This window comes from Atractosteus spatula, chromosome 7, assembly GCF_055471065.1.
Source record: "Atractosteus spatula isolate fAtrSpa1 chromosome 7, fAtrSpa1.hap1, whole genome shotgun sequence".
Lineage (NCBI taxonomy): Eukaryota > Metazoa > Chordata > Actinopteri > Semionotiformes > Lepisosteidae > Atractosteus > Atractosteus spatula.
In genome coordinates, this window is record NC_142712.1 from 48628214 (window position 1) to 48648293 (window position 20080).

The 20080-nt window shown below is 42.7% G+C and overlaps 1 protein-coding gene across 1 annotated transcript in view; it reads left to right on the forward strand.

Annotated features, from left to right (window-relative positions):
• cgnl1 (cingulin like 1) overlaps window positions 1-20080 on the forward strand; it is a 41316-nt gene that overhangs the window by 9944 nt on the left and 11292 nt on the right. The window contains exons 3-12 of the mRNA XM_088920547.1: window positions 375-469; window positions 2098-2203; window positions 2660-2761; window positions 3168-3316; window positions 4492-4633; window positions 5749-5961; window positions 17567-17773; window positions 18136-18240; window positions 19105-19257; window positions 19903-20073. Coding sequence (XP_088776673.1) covers window positions 375-469; window positions 2098-2203; window positions 2660-2761; window positions 3168-3316; window positions 4492-4633; window positions 5749-5961; window positions 17567-17773; window positions 18136-18240; window positions 19105-19257; window positions 19903-20073 — 1443 coding nt within the window. The remainder of the gene's footprint in view (window positions 1-374; window positions 470-2097; window positions 2204-2659; window positions 2762-3167; window positions 3317-4491; window positions 4634-5748; window positions 5962-17566; window positions 17774-18135; window positions 18241-19104; window positions 19258-19902; window positions 20074-20080) is intronic.

A 20080-nucleotide genomic window follows, 5' to 3' on the forward strand; every position in this document is an offset into this window, starting at 1 on the left:
GTTGAAATGAACGTGAACCAGTTGCTGCTAAAATCAATAATTCTCAACGCAGGATTTCCCAAAGATAAATCATAATCATTAGGTCAATCCGGGATTATAAGAAAGTGCTAAGAAAATGACTCTTTTTAAGTATACTTACTGTAGATATACTGTATTTGCTTGGAAATAGAAACAGAGGTTTTCTCATATGAAACAGACAAATTGTATTAATCCATTTTATCTTGTGGGGTGCCCTTTCATGGCGTCATCTCAAAGCTCAACCAGGCACAGTAAAGCAGAAGAAAAAGGAAAAACTACAATGTATGGTCAGGTCGCCTCTATGTTTTACATCAGATGTTTTGTGTTATTTTATGCTTTTTTTTCTTCTCACACAGGCAACACCTGATCTTTTAAAAGGTCAGCAAGAGCTTTCACAACAAACAAACGAGGAGACTGCAAAACAGATCTTATTCAATTACCTCAAGGACGGGTCAGTATATATTTATCTCTTGATGAACACTGCGCACAAATTCAGAATGCACCTTCTGTGGTGCGTGACAGTGATTGAAAGAAAAACAGGAGCCATGTTGGCTGATGTAGCTTTTTTTGATAGCTGTTTGTTTAATGTTCCTCTTCTTGAAATGTTTATACTAGTATTTGTTCCCGGCAGGATATAAAAAATGAGAAATTCTAAAAGGAGCTTGAGGATGAAGAGTAGTGTAATGACAGTCGAAAGAATGTGAAAACATTTTAAAATTTTCAGCACGGTTTTTTTACGTTTCCTTATCTGAGCCTGGCTGTTAGTGATAAAAGTTGAGGTGTTCTGTATTCTTGCTCACCAAGCAAAGCAAGAGCTCTGACAGCTGTGTGTGCTCACATCACCCTTTACTGCTTATCATGTGAACATTGGATCACCTTCAGGACTGTAGAGCTCGCTTCTTTTAAAAACTGCTTTTGAGGGTGGAAATTAATATTTTACAGACTCGCAGGGGATTGGTGTTCTAAGTTCAGCACCCTGACCTTAGAAACCGTCAAAAAGAAACGTAAGACTTTCTAAATGCAGAGGAAGGCTTCCACTCTTACTGGTCTTTCAAAGAAATTAAAATCCTAACTCCTATACCCTCCCTGAGGGAAGTTTTGTGCCTTGAAGAAACTGCTAGTTTCTCTTTAATTCTCCTTACACACTGTCTCCGCTAATTAAGGGAGACGCCTTAGCCCCTCTTGTCACAACATCTGTTGCTACATCTGTGGAATTTCACAAAAAGGAGGTTTTTTATGTCTACCGATACCCATCTTATATCTTCCTTTCTCTGCACCAGCAACAGCAGTAATTGTAGTCATTTGTCAGTGGGTTTTATTTGTGTTCGAATCATTTAATAACCTCGCACTTGGATGTGGGACTGAGCTCAGCGGGTTCTAGAAGGCTTTCCTCTGCAGCTGTGGGGGAAGTCTGTCTGCTTCCAACAGCCCCCCACCCCCTCATTCTGCCCTGAACATCTGGCTGAGGACACTGCCGAATGCTGCCAAAGTGCATCCTGGGTGTTGTCCCCTAGACCAAAGTGCATCACTAAACTCTTTTATGTATTTTGCCAGCTTGGGACCCCACATAAAAGTGAAGACAGGATGAGGGAAAAAGGCCTCCTCATTCAACTGAATGTGGAACAATAAACAGATTTAACAGTATTTTGCAGGTGTTTTCAAGGCAAGGAAGTTAACTGCAGGAAGGTGTAGTTTGTAGAGAGCCTCTTTGTTTGAGGGGTGCATTACCAATGGAAAGATCTCTCTTTAGGTTTTGCAGTAGTACCTGTAGAATTCTGTGGACCCCTGCTGTTACTTTTTATGTTCTGTTTGGGCTCTTTGAATGCAGTATCAGCTGTGGTAGCGTTCTCCATCGGTGTATTATGATGCTTTCAAAAGCTCTGTCCAGGGAGGGAAACGAAGGCCAGGGGTGAAGAGTTAAAGCAGTGTTATCTACTGACCTGCTGGGAATGAGGGGGGGGAGCCTTTCAAGACATTCCTGGAAGCCGAAATTCCAGGATTTGGGTTTGATCCATGGTGCAAAGAGATAGAAGTTGCAAATCAGTGCGTCGTCAAGTCGGGGCTTATTTTGTTTTTCAGGAGCACTGATAATGATGACACCACCAAGAAGAAGGTCAACCTGGTTTTTGAGAAAATCCAGACTTTAAAGTCGAGGGCTGCAGGGAATGTGCAGACGGACAACAAAGTAAGACTTTGTTTCCAGGCTGGGACTGGACTCGACGAGCAGCCAAGCTGGCATTTGGCTCTTAATATTGAGTTCAAAATATTTTGCTTGACTGGTAATAACTGCTGCCAGGTTTGCATGATGTAATTTTTAAGTCACTAGAGCAGGAGCAACTTTTAATTGCTCCTGTTGTGTGAGAGAATGTCTGTAAAAGTAAAGTAAATGTGCAGTATGTGTGCAATTAGAAGTGGCTGCTGGAAACATGAGCTCGAAAGGGTTACTACAAACATGGTAAAAAATCATTATTAGACTACTCTTCACATTTCCAATGTAAAATCTCTGGAAAATCACTCCACTAGTTCACCATTTTTAGTCTGTGCCTCTTCTATCACATTCTACACAACGACCCAGAGAAACGAGTTTGCGCGAGGCCTGTCCGGCGCCGTGTAATGCGTCGGCGTTGTTTTCCCATCGCAGACCCCTGACTCCTCGGCCGAAGCGAAACTACTGCTGGAGCAGAGAAACGGACTGGAAAGAAAGGTCACGGAGCTGAGAAAGCAGCTGGAGGAAGAAACGAAGGTATTTTTAATGCTGCACTTCATCTGTAGTATTTTAACGTCTGTCCAGAGGAGGTAAGGACTCGTGTTAGTCCAGAAGACCGATAATGGTAAACCAGGGCAGGCCAGTCCCGGGCCTGGAGCACCGCAGTGTACCGGGTGTTGTAGGTCACTTTGAATCCTCAAAGGCTTAGGTAGAAGACCTAGAAGAGGACTGGTACTTCTGTGCTATTATGCAAGCAATGGCTTCAGTACATAAGGCCTTGTGCAAATCTGAAGGGCAGAAATGGACATGCCTGCCTTGGCCAATATGTGTATTCTGGGACACTGATGCCAATGTGAAGCACAGTTACCTGGCGGTGCCCTGCAGGGCAGTACAGCTAGTTCTGCTGTTCGGATTTGCATCGTTGAGTTTCTGTTCACTTCAGACCCACAGGCGCCTGACTGAGACGAGGGAGAAGGCCGAGGCAGACGTGACGGAGCTGCAGAAGAATCTGGAGCGGAGTCAGGAGGAGTGCAGCAAACTCAGGGAGCAGCTTTCCAAAACGGAGAAGGAGCTGCAGGTCACAGTAGAGGAGTAAGAGCCGGTCAGGTCCTTTCACAGCCCTGTGGCTGCAGCTCACAGACAGGGATTGTTTTTCTCTGACTCACACTCCTGAAAATGACGGTGTTCGACACCCGTCTGTGGTTTTTGTTAGTCTGTGTTAATCTTTTTGCATTTCATATGGCCTGCTAGAAATGTTTTAATTATGCAAAGGGAGAGGTAAAGGTTTAGTCCATGCTAAAGGAAAAGAAAAGAGACGATGATTTGGCTGTGGAGTCTTCCTCTTTGCAGCCTATGCGTGCTGATGCAGCTACCTACTCGAATTGTTTAAATTATTACTCTACGTGGATGAAGGGTGTTCTTTTAGTCATGAAACATCATGCATTCACACCTTATCACCCTCATGCGAATCCTGTTTAGGCTCTTTGTCCTGTAAATAAAAGAGACCGCAGAAAAAAAAACCAATCCCAAGCTGTGCTTTTCATTGACAGACTGTCCTTGCAGTCCTCAGCCTCTCCCCCTGTCGTTTTCTCGGTTCACTGTTCAGGCCACATTCAAAGCCCCGCTAAGCAATGTATTGCTAAAGTTTAGACACCCTTGCAGAATTTTCTTCAGTTTCTGCAAGGCTTATCCCATAAGCTTCTCCCATCCAAAACGGTATTTTAATTCTCTTAATAAGGGAGTACAATAGAGCCCAGCCTATTGATAGGATAACGATGGACATCTACTGGACTGGGGATTCCAAAGCCCTGCAGCTCTGGTTGGAGCTGTAGGTGTAGTCTAAGCTTTAGGATGTGTAGCTAGATGTGTCACAAAACAATACAGAATTATACCACTGGGGAGCACAAACCATGAAGAACTTTAATGAAATTCAGAATGCAATTTAAACATGCTTAAAGGCTAGATTGGATATAATTCAGCAGGCAACTCTAGAGAATGGTGACCTGTTATTCGAAAGACCCATCACCTTCTATTTTCAGAGATGGTCAGTAAGGCTCATTCATTACAATGCAGAGCCCAGGGAGCAATGTAATTTTACCACTTTAAGATGGAGCCCAGCTGTGTAGTGCTTTGTATGTGAATAAGAGAATCTTAGCACTGGCGGGAATGCGACAGGCAGGCAGTGTGGGTTTTCAGGGATGGGGGGTGACTGGTGTTCTAGCCGATGTGCCCAGGCTTCTCTTCAGTGCCAGGATGGTGCCTTGCAGGCTGTTCCAGGTAAAGATGGAGAGGGAGCAGTATCAGACGGAGATCCGGGACCTCCAGGATCAGCTGTCGGAGATGCATGACGAGCTTGACAGCGCCAAGACAACTGGGGCTGATGAGCAGGAGAAAGAGGCTATTCTGGAGGTAGGGCTTGAATCCATGGCTTCTCCTGTAGCAACGTGCCTGCACTTGCTTAACCAATTAAGATGGTACCCGCCTTTTAAATGGGGGAAATGTTTATTAATCTCTTTACTCAGCTCTGTTTATTTAGATTTTCCTGATGAAACTTAAAGCATTTTGTTTTTGTTTTTCCTTATACACAGGGAGATTCATGACCGTTTTGGAATTTATAGCTTTTCAAACAATGAATTACTCCCAGAATAATTTTGCAAAACCTTTAACAAAGATGATATTGTAGACACATTTCACAACTTATTATGATGACATCAGGGAATTTCTCTTTATAGTTTTGTAGCTTTGGTCAGCAGAAATACATTTTGTATTGTAGTTCTTATAAACGGCATGCTGTATTTAAACTTCTACAATACACACCTAGACCACTGTCCACATTGCTGGGAAAATAGGTTGCTTTGTGTTTTACTGCTTGTCAAATCCTTGTACTTGGAATGTGATGTGCTCAGAGCTCCTGGCAGAAGAGACTGTCAATCTGAGAGCAATGTTTAATTGCAGGGTTGTTTTGGTGAACAATTAGATTGACTGTTAGACACAGTGCTGAGACTGGTTGACTGTTTCTTTTTTGGAATGCTTTATGTGAATGCAGCTAAAGATCACGATTGTAGCTCCTTTTTAAAACTACACCACGTAACAACGTGCATAATCCTTTACAACTGTTTGTGCAGATAACATTACAGGACTGTGATTATTATTTATAACAAGAAAGTTTTGACTGACAGCTAAGAGCAAAACTCCAGGCTGAAAGAAGTCGGTGAAAATGTTAGAGGACGCCATTAAGCGCTCACAGAAGCTCACAAGGATTTTCTTTAACAGGGTCCTGGTATGCTTGTGGTATTTTACTTTGCTAAGTGGTTTCTATACATGTGTTTTTGTGTTTTATAGTGTTGATGCATGAGTTACAACTGTGTTTTTAGCCTCATTCAGGTAGAGTGTAACTGTAATTTCTTTTGGCTGATATAAACTCTGCTGTCCTGATCCTCGTTTTTGTGAACCCATCAAAATATCAGATGGGATTTAGTTCTGTAGCGGGTTTTTTTTATTTTTGCCCCTGCAATGTTCTTCAGGATATGTTGCAGCTGAAGCTGGATTTTCAGGAGATGATGATTGTGAAGGAGGACCAGGAGGAGGTGCTGAGGAGGAAGGAGCGGGAGCTGACTGCCCTCAAGGGGGCCCTGAAGGAGGAAGTGTCCAGCCATGACCAGGAAGTGGACAAGCTGAGGGAGCAGTATGAGGAGGAGCTGCGCAGGCTGTGTGCGTCAGTGGAGGAGGCTAAGGAGGTACGGAAATGAGGCTGTAGCAGCTGCTAACACGTGAATATTTGTAGCTTTAGCTACAAATATTTTCTTAGTTAAAGAGTGATGAATTTTAGACTTTTTAGAATTTTAGAACTGCTCGTATTCATGTTTAAAAAGCAGTGTGCTTCCTTTTTTATTTGTCTTTAATATCTAGAAGTGCTTTCATTGCTCGTGATCCCGTGTGAATTTCACAGAAAGGGGCTGGCTTACACTTTACAGAATTGAATGGAAGATTTAAAGTTGTGATTTGTTTTCTGCTATTGTGTTAATTTATTGAATGATGCTACGTTTTTCTTTTTAAAATGAACTCCCGTCATGAAGTCAGTCTTCCCACTAAAGTTTTTTCTGGGATTCTGTCGATGGGTTTAAATTACTTTTTTCTGTAAAATGAATAGACGGCAGACGTTACTTTAAGCCTTTGGCTTTGCAACATGGCATTCTGATGAATTTATCACCTGTTTTTTAGCAGAATGTCATACACTGTAATTATTGCCTAGGAGGAAAAGAGGAAGCTTTGGTGCTCTGACAATTAGTTGAGATATGATCAAAGATGTTTAGCATTAACAATTCCAGACCTGGGGTGCTACCTGTGTGGAGTTTGTATGTGCTCCCCTGTTCCAGTAGGTTTCCTTCAGTTTCTCCAGTTTCCTCCCACAGTTAAAAGACATGCTTGTAGGTTAACTGGCTTCTGTGAGAATCGGCCCTGGTGTGAGAGTGTGCTTGTATGTGCCTTGTGATGGACTGGCGTGCTGTCCAGGGAGTATCCTGCCTTGCGCGCTTTGTTTGTGAGGTTGGGCTCCGGCTCCGCTGTGATCCTGTACTGGATAAAGTGGTTAGAAAATGTAAGGATGGACTGCTTATTAAAAACAAAAACGACTCACCCACACAGGAGTATGGCCATCCTCTCACAGGAAACTCCCTAGTCATCTCTTTTCATGGGAATTGCTGACCCCATACAAACAGATATTCTTCCCGGGTGAAGTAAGATTTTGTTTTAGAGTACATAAGCTGGGTTTTCCAGTAGTTCATTTGTACTTCACCTTGCAGTCTTATATGTCTTATTCTGACGTAGAAAACTACACAGGAAGCAAAGTGATAAAAAAACGAACCTCCTGCCTGTATGTTCATATGTAGTATGTAGTGAGTCTTCCACTGATGTCCCTGACTCTGGTGCGAAACTTTGATGTACGTTCACGTGAGCATGCTTCCTGTTTGTTCAGGCTCTCTGGTCTTCAATATCCTGTGCTTTTTTTTGGCTGGGGGGCAGCTTCCTTGTGCTGTAACTAGAGGTAACGTTCATCCCCATCTGCTGAGGTCATTGCCCTTTTCTGAACTCAATTTCCTTTTCTGAAGCAGCGACAAAAAAATCTGCTTGGTTATATCTTTTCCAGCCTTTGAGGTCTAAATGTCTGTTTTCTTTTTGTTTCTGAGTTGCACTACAGGATGCAGTGCAAAGTGCTCATGAAGTATTTGTTTCCAAGCTGTAGTTTTTTTTTTTTACTGGCTCATTTACGCATCAAAGCCCAGCTGATTGACCCTGGGACAGCTCTAGGCAGGAGCTGCTACCACTCTTCAGAATAGTTTGGTAATTAAAGAGTGATGAATTTTCGAATTCGTATTTAAAAAGCAGTGTTCCTTTTTTGTTTGTGCTTCATATCTAAAAGTGCTTGCATTACTTAGAGTGTGATCCCAAGTGAAGGAAAGTAGACTGTTAAACCTGTTTGCAAACAGCTCTTTTTTGCCCTGTTAGGCAGGGCTGCTGGTAGTGTCCCTGGGCTCGTCCCGCTGTGATTTTCTGTCCTGCTTTGTTTCACAATGTCACTCTCCTCTTTCTACTTCATCACATTTGCATTGATACCGCAGACCCATGCAGAGAAGAATGTGGGAGACTGGAGCACTAAATTGCTCCCTTTGCCATTTAATTGCAGTGGCAGGCCATCGCTAATGAGCTGTTGTTCGGTCTCGCTGTATTCTTCCCTTGAAAGAACTGTAATTGTGGGTGACAATTAATGAACGATGAGTTTGTTTCAGACTATAATAACAGGTCTGGCAAATTCAAAATAAGTGGGTCAGTGTGCTTGTGAGTGGGGACTATTAATAGTGCTGCATGATAACATTTAACTGGTTTTATATCTTTAAGAACGTTTTATTTTAATAATGTGTTTCCAAACATTAATACAGGCTCTGTTGGTCTATAAGTGTCTAATAAAATGATGTACTATAAGTGATGAGGGAAAATAAGCATGTAATGTATCAAACTACAAGAGTAGTAATGAGGAAACCAAGGTCAAGTTCCTAAAGGGCCTGGTGTCTTCAGGCCTTTGGACCAACCTAAAAACTGTTTTAAAACAACTAACCAAAGTAGTTTCTTGGTAACTGGGAGATTACATTTTTCTCAAGATTATATTAAGTTGATTGTTCACAATGTTGACAGTATTAAAGGTACACAGTTGCCTGTAAAACACCTTGAGGCCTGGTTAGAAATATTCCAATGCAGTTAATTAAATAATTAGGTAACCTATGTGACAGAGCTCAGGTGGAATATAAACCAGAGGATGTTAGACCCTCCAGGAGTGGAGTTGGAGACCCCATGAGTGGGTGCATGTTCTCTAGGGTTTGTCTAATTTTTCACTCTTGTTGGTTCCTGGGTGGACGTTCAGTAACACAGTAAACAGTGTCTCTTTATTTTCTGTACCATATTCCATTAATCTGTTAAAGATAGTGCTATAGTAATTATTCAATTCTTTCAAAAATCTGTTCATTTCTTTGACTGTGATGGACTCACTAAACAGGATTTCAAAAATTCAAATTCAAAATGTTGTGCTTTTATATTTACTTAGCTAAATTGAAAGAGGTGGTATGTTTTATTCTGTTCTATTTTGAACACTGAAAGCACTCTGTAAAAGCGTTTTGAAGCGGATAAAGGGCGGTTGTGAGACGAGACGAACGTTGAAGGCGAGAGACGGACTGTTCTTCGATACCTAGCCGTCAATGGGTGTTAAATACCTCTTCACGGCACGTCGCGGAATGGGTTTCTCTTCCTCCCAAACTCCATCGCCTGTGGTCTTTCCAGAAGATTCCACCGCTCTCTTTCCAGAGAATGTAATTCCTGATTATAAACAGGTTCTCACCATAGAGTGTAGGATGTCATTCTCTCATCGCAAATGTGAATGTTTGCTTTTGTGTGTGTGTATCGGTTCATCATTGCAGGCATGCGGCCATCGCGTTGCCTTGTGAAGTTTGTTTAGGTTGAACAGAGTCCAGGGGAAGATGGTGTGTTTCCTCAGCTGATGAAAGCTGTGTTCTGGGCCTTCCTGCAAGGTACTGATTTAGTGTGAGTGCGTGGGGGGGGATCCCTGCCAACAATATAGTGCGAGTCATTGCAGGAGGTCAGTAAGTGTAGATCTGGTTCCCATCAAGAGGGTTTTATCTCATTGGGGTGTAGGGTCTGTGAAAGGTAGTGCACGAAAGTTGCGAGTTTTTTGCTTGAGTTATAGAGTACTGTACTTTCTACCGATCCTTGTGGCATAAAGGAAAGACGGGACTTTAGCTTGAGGGTTGAAGGTGGGGAACAGTGGTGCTGTGTACACTGGTACAGTGGAGAGCTTTAGCTCATTGCCAGTGAACGGGGGGCTCTGCCCTGGCCTGAAGACCCACAGTCAGTCACTCCTGGGCGTGTGCCTGGCTGGACGTGTTGCCATGCCAGATTGTGAGCCTTTCAGACACCCACTGGGGGGCTGAGACTGGGGGTGCACTGAACCCACTGAGCCTGCGAAGTGTGTCCAATTGGACACACAAATCCAGAGATGTAACCTGATCTCGCCTCTAATGGGAGCAGAAACATGCCACAGTTTTTTTCTTCTCTTGTGTGCGTCCTTGGAGAACACCACTCCCTCCCTCCCTCATGTTTTGCACCTGGGCTTTTTTTTTTCTCCATTTGACTGGAGAACTTTTTTTTTCCCTCTTCATTTTTCTTCTTTCCAGCTGATCAAATTGTCCTCCCAGAAATCATTCCTTCCTCTGTGCTGTGGGGCTTTTTCCTGGTGATTTGAAATTTGGTTTCTCACACGCGTTGAAGGCCCGTGCAACATCCTCTCAGGGCTAAAGGGATTGTGGACTCAGAAATTTATAATTACTCCTTCGCACAACACAGGCTCTCAAGTTAATAGCTGAAATCCTGCCGTTAATCTTAGATTGGTCATCAGACTGGGGGAGCAACTGTGGGGCGGTCCTGAGGACATGTCTTTGTTCTGGAAACCTGTCTGGGATTTGGTTTGTGCCCTTGAGTCTTGAACGGTGGTTTTCATCTACAACATCCATAAACTAAGGGGTATTGACTATTTGCTTCTTGAATACTTATTTTTTTAGTAATACTGCTCCTGTGAGGGAGCGGGGGTTCATCACCTGCGATCTTTTTGAAAATGTTCAGTCATCTTAGGCAGTAAAATATTAATTTATCATACTTTGTAGTGTATGTGTTAACAGTACAGGCTCCTGCTGTCTAATGATGCTGTCTATTATCCAAGTATCCAGTGAAATGTCCCCCCACCCCCCCCACCCCCCGCCAAATAAAAACAAACACATACACATCACCTTTTCTTCTCTATCTTGGATAATATGATTTAAATAGAATGGAACGGCACCACACTCTCCCTGTAACAAAGGTGACCTTGACAGGGGTGTCAGAGAAGTGTCAATAGCAGTCCCTGAAGCTTTGGTGTGAAAGGGCTGCAGCTCCACAGTCCAGACAACGTGTTTCATTCACGTGAACAGGGCAGCGGCAGCTCCAGGCAGGCTAGCAGAATGGCCATCTCCTGGCTGAACTTCATGCACAAATACAGATCCAGTAAAAAAAAAAAAGCACTGCTGTAATCTACTGTAATCTACCGTTGCTTAAACGTTTTATAGACTGCTAAAATCCATGATTTTATGTTATCTGAATATTAAACTCAGCTGAGCTTTTGTCTCCCCCCCCCGCGTAATGCAGATCCTGTTTAATTTGATGGGTTTAAATGTGGCTTTTCCACTAGAGCTGGTGAGCCACTCTGCTGTAAAGGTCTTTATTTGTATGCGGAGTCAAACACCCATGGATTCAGTTGTACTGGGTGGGTGGAATCTCCATTAGAAAAGGTCTTTAGGCTGCTTCTACAGACTTGGTTCGGATTGCAGACTTTTTATGGAAACTGGAATATTGCCAGCCCCTCTCAAGCATCGCTTTTTAATTTCCATAGCAAGCATTTTCCACAGATCCTTAATTCCCCATCTTTACTAAACAAATCCCAAGTCTGTGCCCCTTTTGTTTTGAAGAGATTCATTGTAATGCATACCTGGCAGATGACTGAACAGACCAAGGCTTATTCATTGCCAGCGGGGGTAAGCCATTGAATGGATGTGGTCTTTATGTTTTCAAGAAGTAGAAGAAATTTGTGCAACGCTTTTGAGAAATAGCTGTTTGAAGTTATTTCCAGGTGGCCTAGCAGAAAATTACAGTTACCACTTTTCATATTTTTGTCCTTGTTAAATTATACCTTCCAGAAGTAGTTTGCCACATTGGGGATTGTAATTGGTGTTCTCTTATACAATTAAGAAAGCACTGTAGTGAACATTTGTTTTTGCAAAAGTCATGCAACACTCCTTAATTTATCGTCCGTCATAATGAGCTTATACCTGCTGCTGCAAAGAGGGGAAAAAAACGCGCGTTAAGATTAATTCTTTATCACGTGAACCCAGTGTGAAAACCATTAAGAAGTCACTACTTATCTGTTTTAATAGTCAAACATATAAGTGAAAGAGAAATTTGTTAGAACATTAATATTAATTCATTAACAACCACGATTAAGCAACAGATACTGGAGCGTATTGTGCCCGTGTAAAGATGAGTGTACATTGGGCTCTTTCTCAATCACATTTGATTTTGAAAATATTTGGCGAAAATGCCCCTCAAACTGAAGATGTTCTAAAACAGCGTTGAAGATGCAGGCGTTACCTGCAAATAGCTTAAAGCTGTATCTTGGCGCCTTCCGTAGGTTTATCAGCTTCACGCTGAGGACTCACCCTGTAGTCTGGATTTTAGAGAGAATGGTCTCTTACAGAAAACGGTGTGCTTATCAAAGCTTTTGTCCTTTAGTGCAAAGTGCTGGGGGGTAGTGGAAATCCTGTTTGTTGTTATGCGCAGTAAGAAAGGTTAATGTTATCGCTTTTGTATGCTAAACAAAGTTTTAGAGACGCCACATACTCTCCGCGAACTTTTGTGTGCACAAAACTCACTTCCAATGGATAAGGTTCGTGATACTACTGAAAGTTTTTTTTTGTACCCATGTCGGGGGATTATTTCCATAATGAAAGTTGTTTTCCATTTTAATACTTCTCCAGAGATGCACGTCAATAAGTTTTTTGTAAAAGAAAAATCTGGCATTTTTCTTGGTCTTCCTCACCTGACTCTGAAAGGACGAAAAAATATTTAAAAAACATTAAAAAGCCCGAATAAAATCTTTCTGTGACCTAACATCACTGCTATGTTTGAAATGCGTAATCAACAACTACCTAACATATCGCATACCCACGTGAACCCGAGAGCGCTACAATATTTTGCAATCTCCTTATAAAAATATAAATGGTATTAATAGTGTTTAACGTGAGATCTTTGCTATCGGTAATCAACAACAAACCTAACATATTTTGCAATCACCGTCTACAAAATATAAACGGTATTAATAGTGTTTAACGTGAGATCTTTGCTATCGGAAGAGCTCTAAATACTTTTTGGAGTTTTTCTCCCAGGTAATACCAATATATGTTTGTACGTAATTTGATTAACGTATGTGAAAGTTCCTTTGATTTTTGTTGTTTCCGTTTTAAAATATTTTTGTATTAAAATCCTCCACACGGATGCTGTTCAGGATCAAGAGCGGTACACACTACGCATCTGCGACGCAACGTTTAATGTTAGATCTCAGTGTATCGCACTACCGCCGGATAGCCTAGTGCGCGAATATAAATGGTTGTTTTTATAGGTGATTTTATGATGGCAAAGAGTAATGGAGACGCGAAGCAGCTCAAGGTCAGGCGAAACTCTATTCCGTACTGCGCACAATACTGTAGAGAAACAGGATTTTCATCTGCACCCTTCAGCACGTAGGTTTTCTTTGCAGCTTTTGAAGTCTTGAATATCATTTGCTTTTACGCTACTGTACATTTACACGCTTTTAAGTCCCGTTAACACCTCAAACAAGAAGCTGTTCATTCTGAATTTGCCTTTAGCGATCTAAGAAAACCGAGAAAATTCCGTAGTGTATTAGCCCTTAAACACACAGTGCTTAAATCGCACCTGTCTGGTTTTAATAAAATGCATACAATGCCTGCTAATGCTAAACTATATATAAACAGTTTAAGGACCCCACATGATCCCTCTAAACAGCTGTAGAATATCATTCTGAGTGTTGTAAGTTTCTGAGGAGACGTTTCCTTTGATTAAAAGAAAACACTTAAAGTTTAAAAGAAAACGCTAATGACACTTGCTGAATTTTCACTGACAAGTCTTTATGTAACCCCACGGAAGTCCTTAAAATAGCTAATAATTTTTTTCAGAGATAAAATCGGTGGTTTTGTGTAGACACACATGGTTAATTTGTATGTTTTTACAATTTTTGGGAGAGGGCAAGCAGGTTGTGAATCTGGGCCTAGGAAGAGACACTTATTGTGTGCGTTTTGTAGTCTTGTGTTGGTCCTTTTCGGTCAATTAACTCCATTTAAACATCTATGTGAAAGGCTTCAGTTAAACACCCATATTTCCAGTGACAGCAGAACTGACTTTCAGCTGTTTTCCACATCATTCTTAGATTCCTCTGCTGTGGCGTGATGCCTGACACAAATATAACTGTGATTTTTCTTGCACACAGTCAAATGGCTTATGGCCTGAGGATAGCTTAGATGTATAATCATTGTTTATATTCATGTCTAGACTACAGACAAACATGTACAGTATAACAGAATTTAATTTTGAATGCATGTTTAAGTGATGATACACACATTCTTGTAGGCATCGCAATGGCAGTTCACAAACTGGTGTTGTCCCACAAAATACATCACTCACATTTTAAGACAAATCGTTTGTTAGAATTTTATTAGAAGCATAACTTTTGTTGTTTTCTTTTCTAAAGAGACACAAGCACATAAGGGACACATCTGACTGTTTCTTGAAAGGTAGCCGATACCCTTACTTAACATGGTTGGGTAGTTTGTTCCACACCCCCACCACATTTTGTGTAGAGAAGTACCTCCTTTTCTACTGCATAAATGCCCTTCCCCATGTTTTCCGCTGGTTGTTCTTTCACCATTTATGTACTGACAAAACAAGAATCATGTCTTCTCCTTTCAAGACAAAAAAGATTAGTAGCAGCCCATCGGTGTAGGATTAATAATAATGTGAAGGGAAAGCTGTGGTTCATGGTGTGGGAAATGCAGGAGTGACGTACCCATAGGCATCAGAGCTGCACAGCTTTTTTCAGCCCTTTTACTCTGTGAGCTGTTGAAATGCCACTTCATGCCACTTTCTGCAATTTCCCTCACGGGATCAATAAAGTATCTATCATTTTAAGTCTTGTAAGTAATGTCACAAATTGTTTTCTTCTTAGTTTTTAAGAGAATTATTAATTGCTGACTGTTTTGTGATATTGAATGTTAAGGTTGATGATTTTGTTTTAAGTGTTTGATTTATTTTTAAGTCTTTTTTGTTTCACACAGCAGCCTACTTTTTACAGTTATATTGATCTGACTTTAGGTTTTATATGATATAAGTGTAAGGCACAGGCTAAGACAGACACTCTACAGACTGATCTACTGGGAGACGGTCGGTGGCTGGGAGATCACTGAGACATTCTGCCCGGCTGTCACCCCAGCGTCACCCAGCGATTCTGCTCCTATTGGTGTGACTGTGATGAGCGGAGAGCATATTCCCTCAAGTGGTCTGTTCCTGGCCGTGTCGAAGCGCATTAAGTGAGAACTAATTTGCCCCAAGAGGTAGAAGATGTAGTACTTATACTTGAGACACTTGAAGAACGTGCTGCAAATCGAGAACCACTGGTACTTCCTGAAGTACGCGTTCCTCAACTTGTTTTCTTCCAAACATAATCAGCAGGCTGACTTGCCCCTCCTTGCCCCTTTTTCCATGTGAAGAGACCGGCTCTCAGTCTTTGGTCGGTGATAGGGGAGAGAAAGGAGTGAGCGTGTCAAACAGGCTGCAGTCACCTGGAATTTGTTTTAGTTAATCATCTGCCATTTTGCTTATGAATGACTTCAGTCACCTTGTCAGAGTCCAAGATCAAGGCGCTTAACATGAGCATATAGCAATGTTCAGCTGCCTTATATGTGGATGTGGGGGTGGCTTTGTACTGCCCCAAAAAGGACATAAATCTGCCATGTGATTACTAATTGCTAGCCATGAGCCACATTATAGAGTTTAATGGGCTAGGTCTAATCCATAAACCCCATCAATGGCACCTGTAGCTTGACAGAGCTATTAGCAGTAATACTTCTAGAGAATGTCATTAAATTCTTTGCAGTTACAAGGGCAGGGATTTGTTCAACTTTATAACAAGTTTGTCGATTTATAAGTCAATAACAGCTATCACGCTGAGTGCTTTGTTAGGTCTAATGCAAGAATACCCTCATGCTTTAGTTAAATTGGTGTACTGCAGCGTGTGAAATGCAGTGAAGTGCTTTTTGGGCTACTTGTCTTTTAACCTTCTGATGATGTGTTACAACAATAAATAACCCAGTTATTTTAAAGCAGAAATGGAGTTCAGTTCCTTCTGTTTGTACTTGGATTGCATTATACAAGTTATTTGATGCAGCAGAAGTTGTAACATTTTGCAGTTGCTTTTTTATGTGGACAGTCAGCAGAGGTGTGGTGATGTTAGAAGGCTTCACTTGTCTTGACGCAAGGACTCGCAGGCTAGCAAGGAAGAGGAGGAATCTGAGGCGAGGCTGTGTCTTGGGAGGTAGGCCAAGGAGCTGGTCAGCAGTGTGAGTCCGTTAGTGAGTGATTTTTTTTTTTTTTTCCTCCAGACTGGAGAAGCTGATGGAGGAAGCAGCTCATTCATAAAACTCCCACAGCCCCTCCCCCCCCCCCCTTTTTCCCCCCACTTCCTTGGCAAAACCGACCAAGGAGAAATTAACAAAAAAAAGCACTGCCACCAGAGTCCTTTGCTAATTAGTAAATCTTGTCATGTTTAGTGAGAAACGCTCAATGAGGGAGAAAATTAGGCTTAAACCGAACTGAATAAATGTGGCAGGTCAGAGCCGCTGACAGGTAGTACATTGCCATTCTCACTGGTTCGGGACTGCTTAAGAAGATTTATTGAACGGGTCTTCATTTAAGTCTTTAAACAATCTCTGCTGTTATGTGTGAAGCAGTTTGCAGTGACAGCATTTGAAAGTTGTAGTGCTGCTGAAGAACTCGGCAGGTTATCGTCTGGTAACGAGGTTTTCTTGAGTTCTTGAATAAAAAATGTTCTACTGCAACAGGGTGCAAGGATATTGGACTGTAATTGAAGGTCAGTTTTCCAATATGGTCAAAGCGGGCGGGGGTAAAACTTGGGGCAACAGCAGCTGCTCACGCCAGAGCTCATCCAGGTTTCTGTTGCCTAAAGAGGACTAGAGAAACCCCATCTGCCCCTCTGCTTCTACAGCTGTGTGGACTGGAGCCCCTGGGGTAAAGTCAGGAGTCTAAAGGCTTACCCACAGCTCCCTTTATAATTTGGACTTGCTCTAAAATCAAGTGAACATTTAGTGCAACTGCTAAGTGAGCAGCATGTGCAAAAGATGACTCCCCCTACACCCACCCTGTCCTGTTAAGCCTGCGCCAGGGTTTTGATTTGTGTACCGGAGCTTGTCTGAGCACATGTGGTACTGCAGCACGTCTGGCTAACGCCAGGCCAGAGATCACAAGATGAGAAGAGCCCACTGGACTGCACCTGAGGCCACTTGTGTATTTAGTTTTGCCTCTCTAGTGTGTGTGTGTGTTAAGGGTAGAATTATTAATAATGCAAGGTGGCCATGATCCGCAGCTGGGGCCAGACTGGGCAGCACTTATCACTGTTCTAGTTTTCGTGTGGCCGGCTGAGCACTGCGGTTCCTCCACCTGCCAGCTCCCCAGGGGTTAGAATGACTACAGGGAGACCATGACATCCTTCCAGGAAGGACTGGTGGGTATGTGGCCTGCAGCAGTATTACAAGCCGATTCACTAGTTGAGCTGCAGGAGTTGCAGTTCTGCTGCAGCAACTACCCCGACCCTAAAAAGAGCTCATTTTGTCCTAATGAGGAACAGGTGGATCTGTAATTGTAAATCTTGTTTCGGTGTTTTATTCCCCCTGATATGCAACCAACTGCATGTATTTTTCAAATGGCAAAATTCGGAAAAATTAAGAGTTGTTACTGGACTAAATCGGTTTTTGACTGGAATCAATTGAAATTGTAGTTTCCCACGCATGTTCTTGGTTCTGCAGGAGTTAATTCCAGGCCATGTGCGGTTTGGAGTGACTGTTAATTAGGTGCCCTTACCCTGAGCCCTGCTCTACCTTCCCACAGGGCCGTGCTTCTGTGTCGAAGGAGAAGAGTGAAGTTGAGGCGGCAAAGAGAGCGGCGGAGGACAAGGCCGCCCGGCTCGGCCAGGAGCTGGAAAAGCTGCGGAGGAGAGTCCAGGAGCTGGAGAACGAGGTGGCCAAGCTCAATCGCATCATCGACCAGGCCAAGCTGGAGGAGAGCCGCAGGGCGGACAGGATGGGCCGGCTGGAGGTACCGGATAAAAACGATCAGCCGTGTGCCAGCCGGAGGACGAGTTTGTTCAGGATCCATTAAGGGGGGGGATGAAATATGCAACTCTGCCTTCCAAACATGCGTTGTCTCATGGCTGGTTTGCATGGTATCTGCTTGTATTTTCAGAACGTCGGGAGCAGTAGTTGCTGTAGGACAAAACTGTGAGTTTGGGGAAAATCCCCTCTCTGGAATAAGGAAAAGTGTTGGACCTGTATTACTGTTCATTATGAAGCAAGATTCAGAAGCTAGATGATATCAGAAAGCCATGATACTGTCCTGAGAGAACATGCACATTTTTTTCTGCAGCATGGAAGGGCATAAAAATGTATGTTTCTCAACAGAAGGAGAAACGACAGCTGGAAGAGAGTCTAGTGGAAGTGAGGGAACAGGAGGAGGCGATGACCGGCGCCAACAGAGCCTTAACAAATCGCTTGGAGGAAGTTCAGGTAGAAGCCTGTCCAGCTCCTTTTTATTTATGCAGCCTACCCATTAGTTCAGAATTGACAACATCAAAAGCTCATGGTTTAGGCTTCGGTTCAGCACAGCGAGGATGAGGAGCCGCAGACATGAGCCCTTGAGACGAGACGATCACCTACCAATCCCCACTCTTTGACGTGCTGCAAGCTCCCATGGTGCCTTGCAGGAAGTTAGCTCTGATTGAAGGAGCGCCACCTGTCCGCAGGCGCTCATTGAGGTCTATAAGTCTCAGCCAGTGTAAACCACCACATCTTCAATGTAAAAGTTTCAGGTTTCTGAATCTGCTTTTTTAGAGATGCATTAAAACCAACATACAAATTTCTCACATTTCTTAGAATTAACTTCTGCAGTTGATTTCTTGAGTTATTATCTGTAGAGTTTCCTTAATCCATGAATGATTTGTTTTTGTATTTTTGTTGTAGAACACAGTGCGTTACAAAATAAGCTAAGCAGTGCATAGGAAAGGCTGGGCTCCGACAATCTTCCAAGTTTGACGTAGGAAACGTGCACAAAGGATTACAAGTAAAATCCAACTTGCTAAGTGGTTTGTAGAACCAAACTCATGCGCAAGCTGGGGACTGTCTGTGCAAGATCTGCAGGCACCTTGCGAGTCACAGGGCTTGCTTTTTCACAGACTTCTGTGAGGAGCCTGTCTTATAAATTGAGCCTGGTCGCATGCAAGATGAATGTGACCCTGGCTGATTACTGCTCACCCTACTATAGTGACACTCCTGCTGCCTGGGGAGTCCCTGTCACGGTTTTCTACTTACACATTTTACGCTTTAATTAAAAATGGGCTTTCTGACGGCTTTTTTTTCCCCCCCCTGTTGCAGCGAAACTTAACCAAATTAACCCACGAGCACAAAGAGCTAAATGAGAGACTGAAGGATGAGAAAAGCCAGAAGGAGCAGTTTAAGAAAACGAAGAATGAAATCGAGGATGAAAGGAGGCTGCTGGACAGAACGGTGGAGAAGCTACAGAAGGAGGTGAGGCTGCATGTTAACGAGATCAGTCAAGCCTTCGTTTACGGAGACACAACTAGTTCTCCTTCGCGATAAACTGCAGAGGTACACAAAACTCTGACCGTGAGAATACAAAAAAAAATAGTTGGGAAAACTATTGGGTATGGATAATGAACTAACTCTAGTTTTTTGGCTGTTAGTTGTAACGTCATCCACTTGAGTGCTGCAAGCAGAAATTATTGGCGATTCCCACCTGGTGAATTGCTGCCAGTAACATTCATGGGTTTAAGCTTTGTAATAACAGGTTTAGTAAATGGGAGTAAATTAAATGGCCGAGTCTGATTGTATGTGCAATAGTCTTGGTGATGAAGAGAGGTTTAGTTACGTATGATTTATCCAACAATTTCTCTTCAGACCTTGCATGGTTGCATGCAGGAGAGAAAAAAAAAAACATCTCAAAAGCATCTAACAAACTTGTAGAAACCACCCTAATCAATTAGAAAGATTTACGCCTTTAAACAAACAAGGCGGACGTCCCATAATTTCTTAGTTCAAGCACCATTCAGGCTTTCCCCTCACAATGCAGAGATCTAACTTTGTATTTTGAAAAAAAGTCTTCAACAGTGTAGTTGTCTGCGTTTTAGATCATAATCTTTCCGATTTCTTCAGATGTGCGAGATAGTGGAGGCATCACAGACGTCCACCCAGGAGCTGCAGGTGCAGATCGACGAGTACAAGGAGAAGAATCGTAAAGAGCTGACGGACCTGCAGAGACAACTGAGGGACAGGTCCACGGAGCTGGAAAAATCCCGGCTGGCATCCAAGAAGCTTCAGGACGAGGTATGCT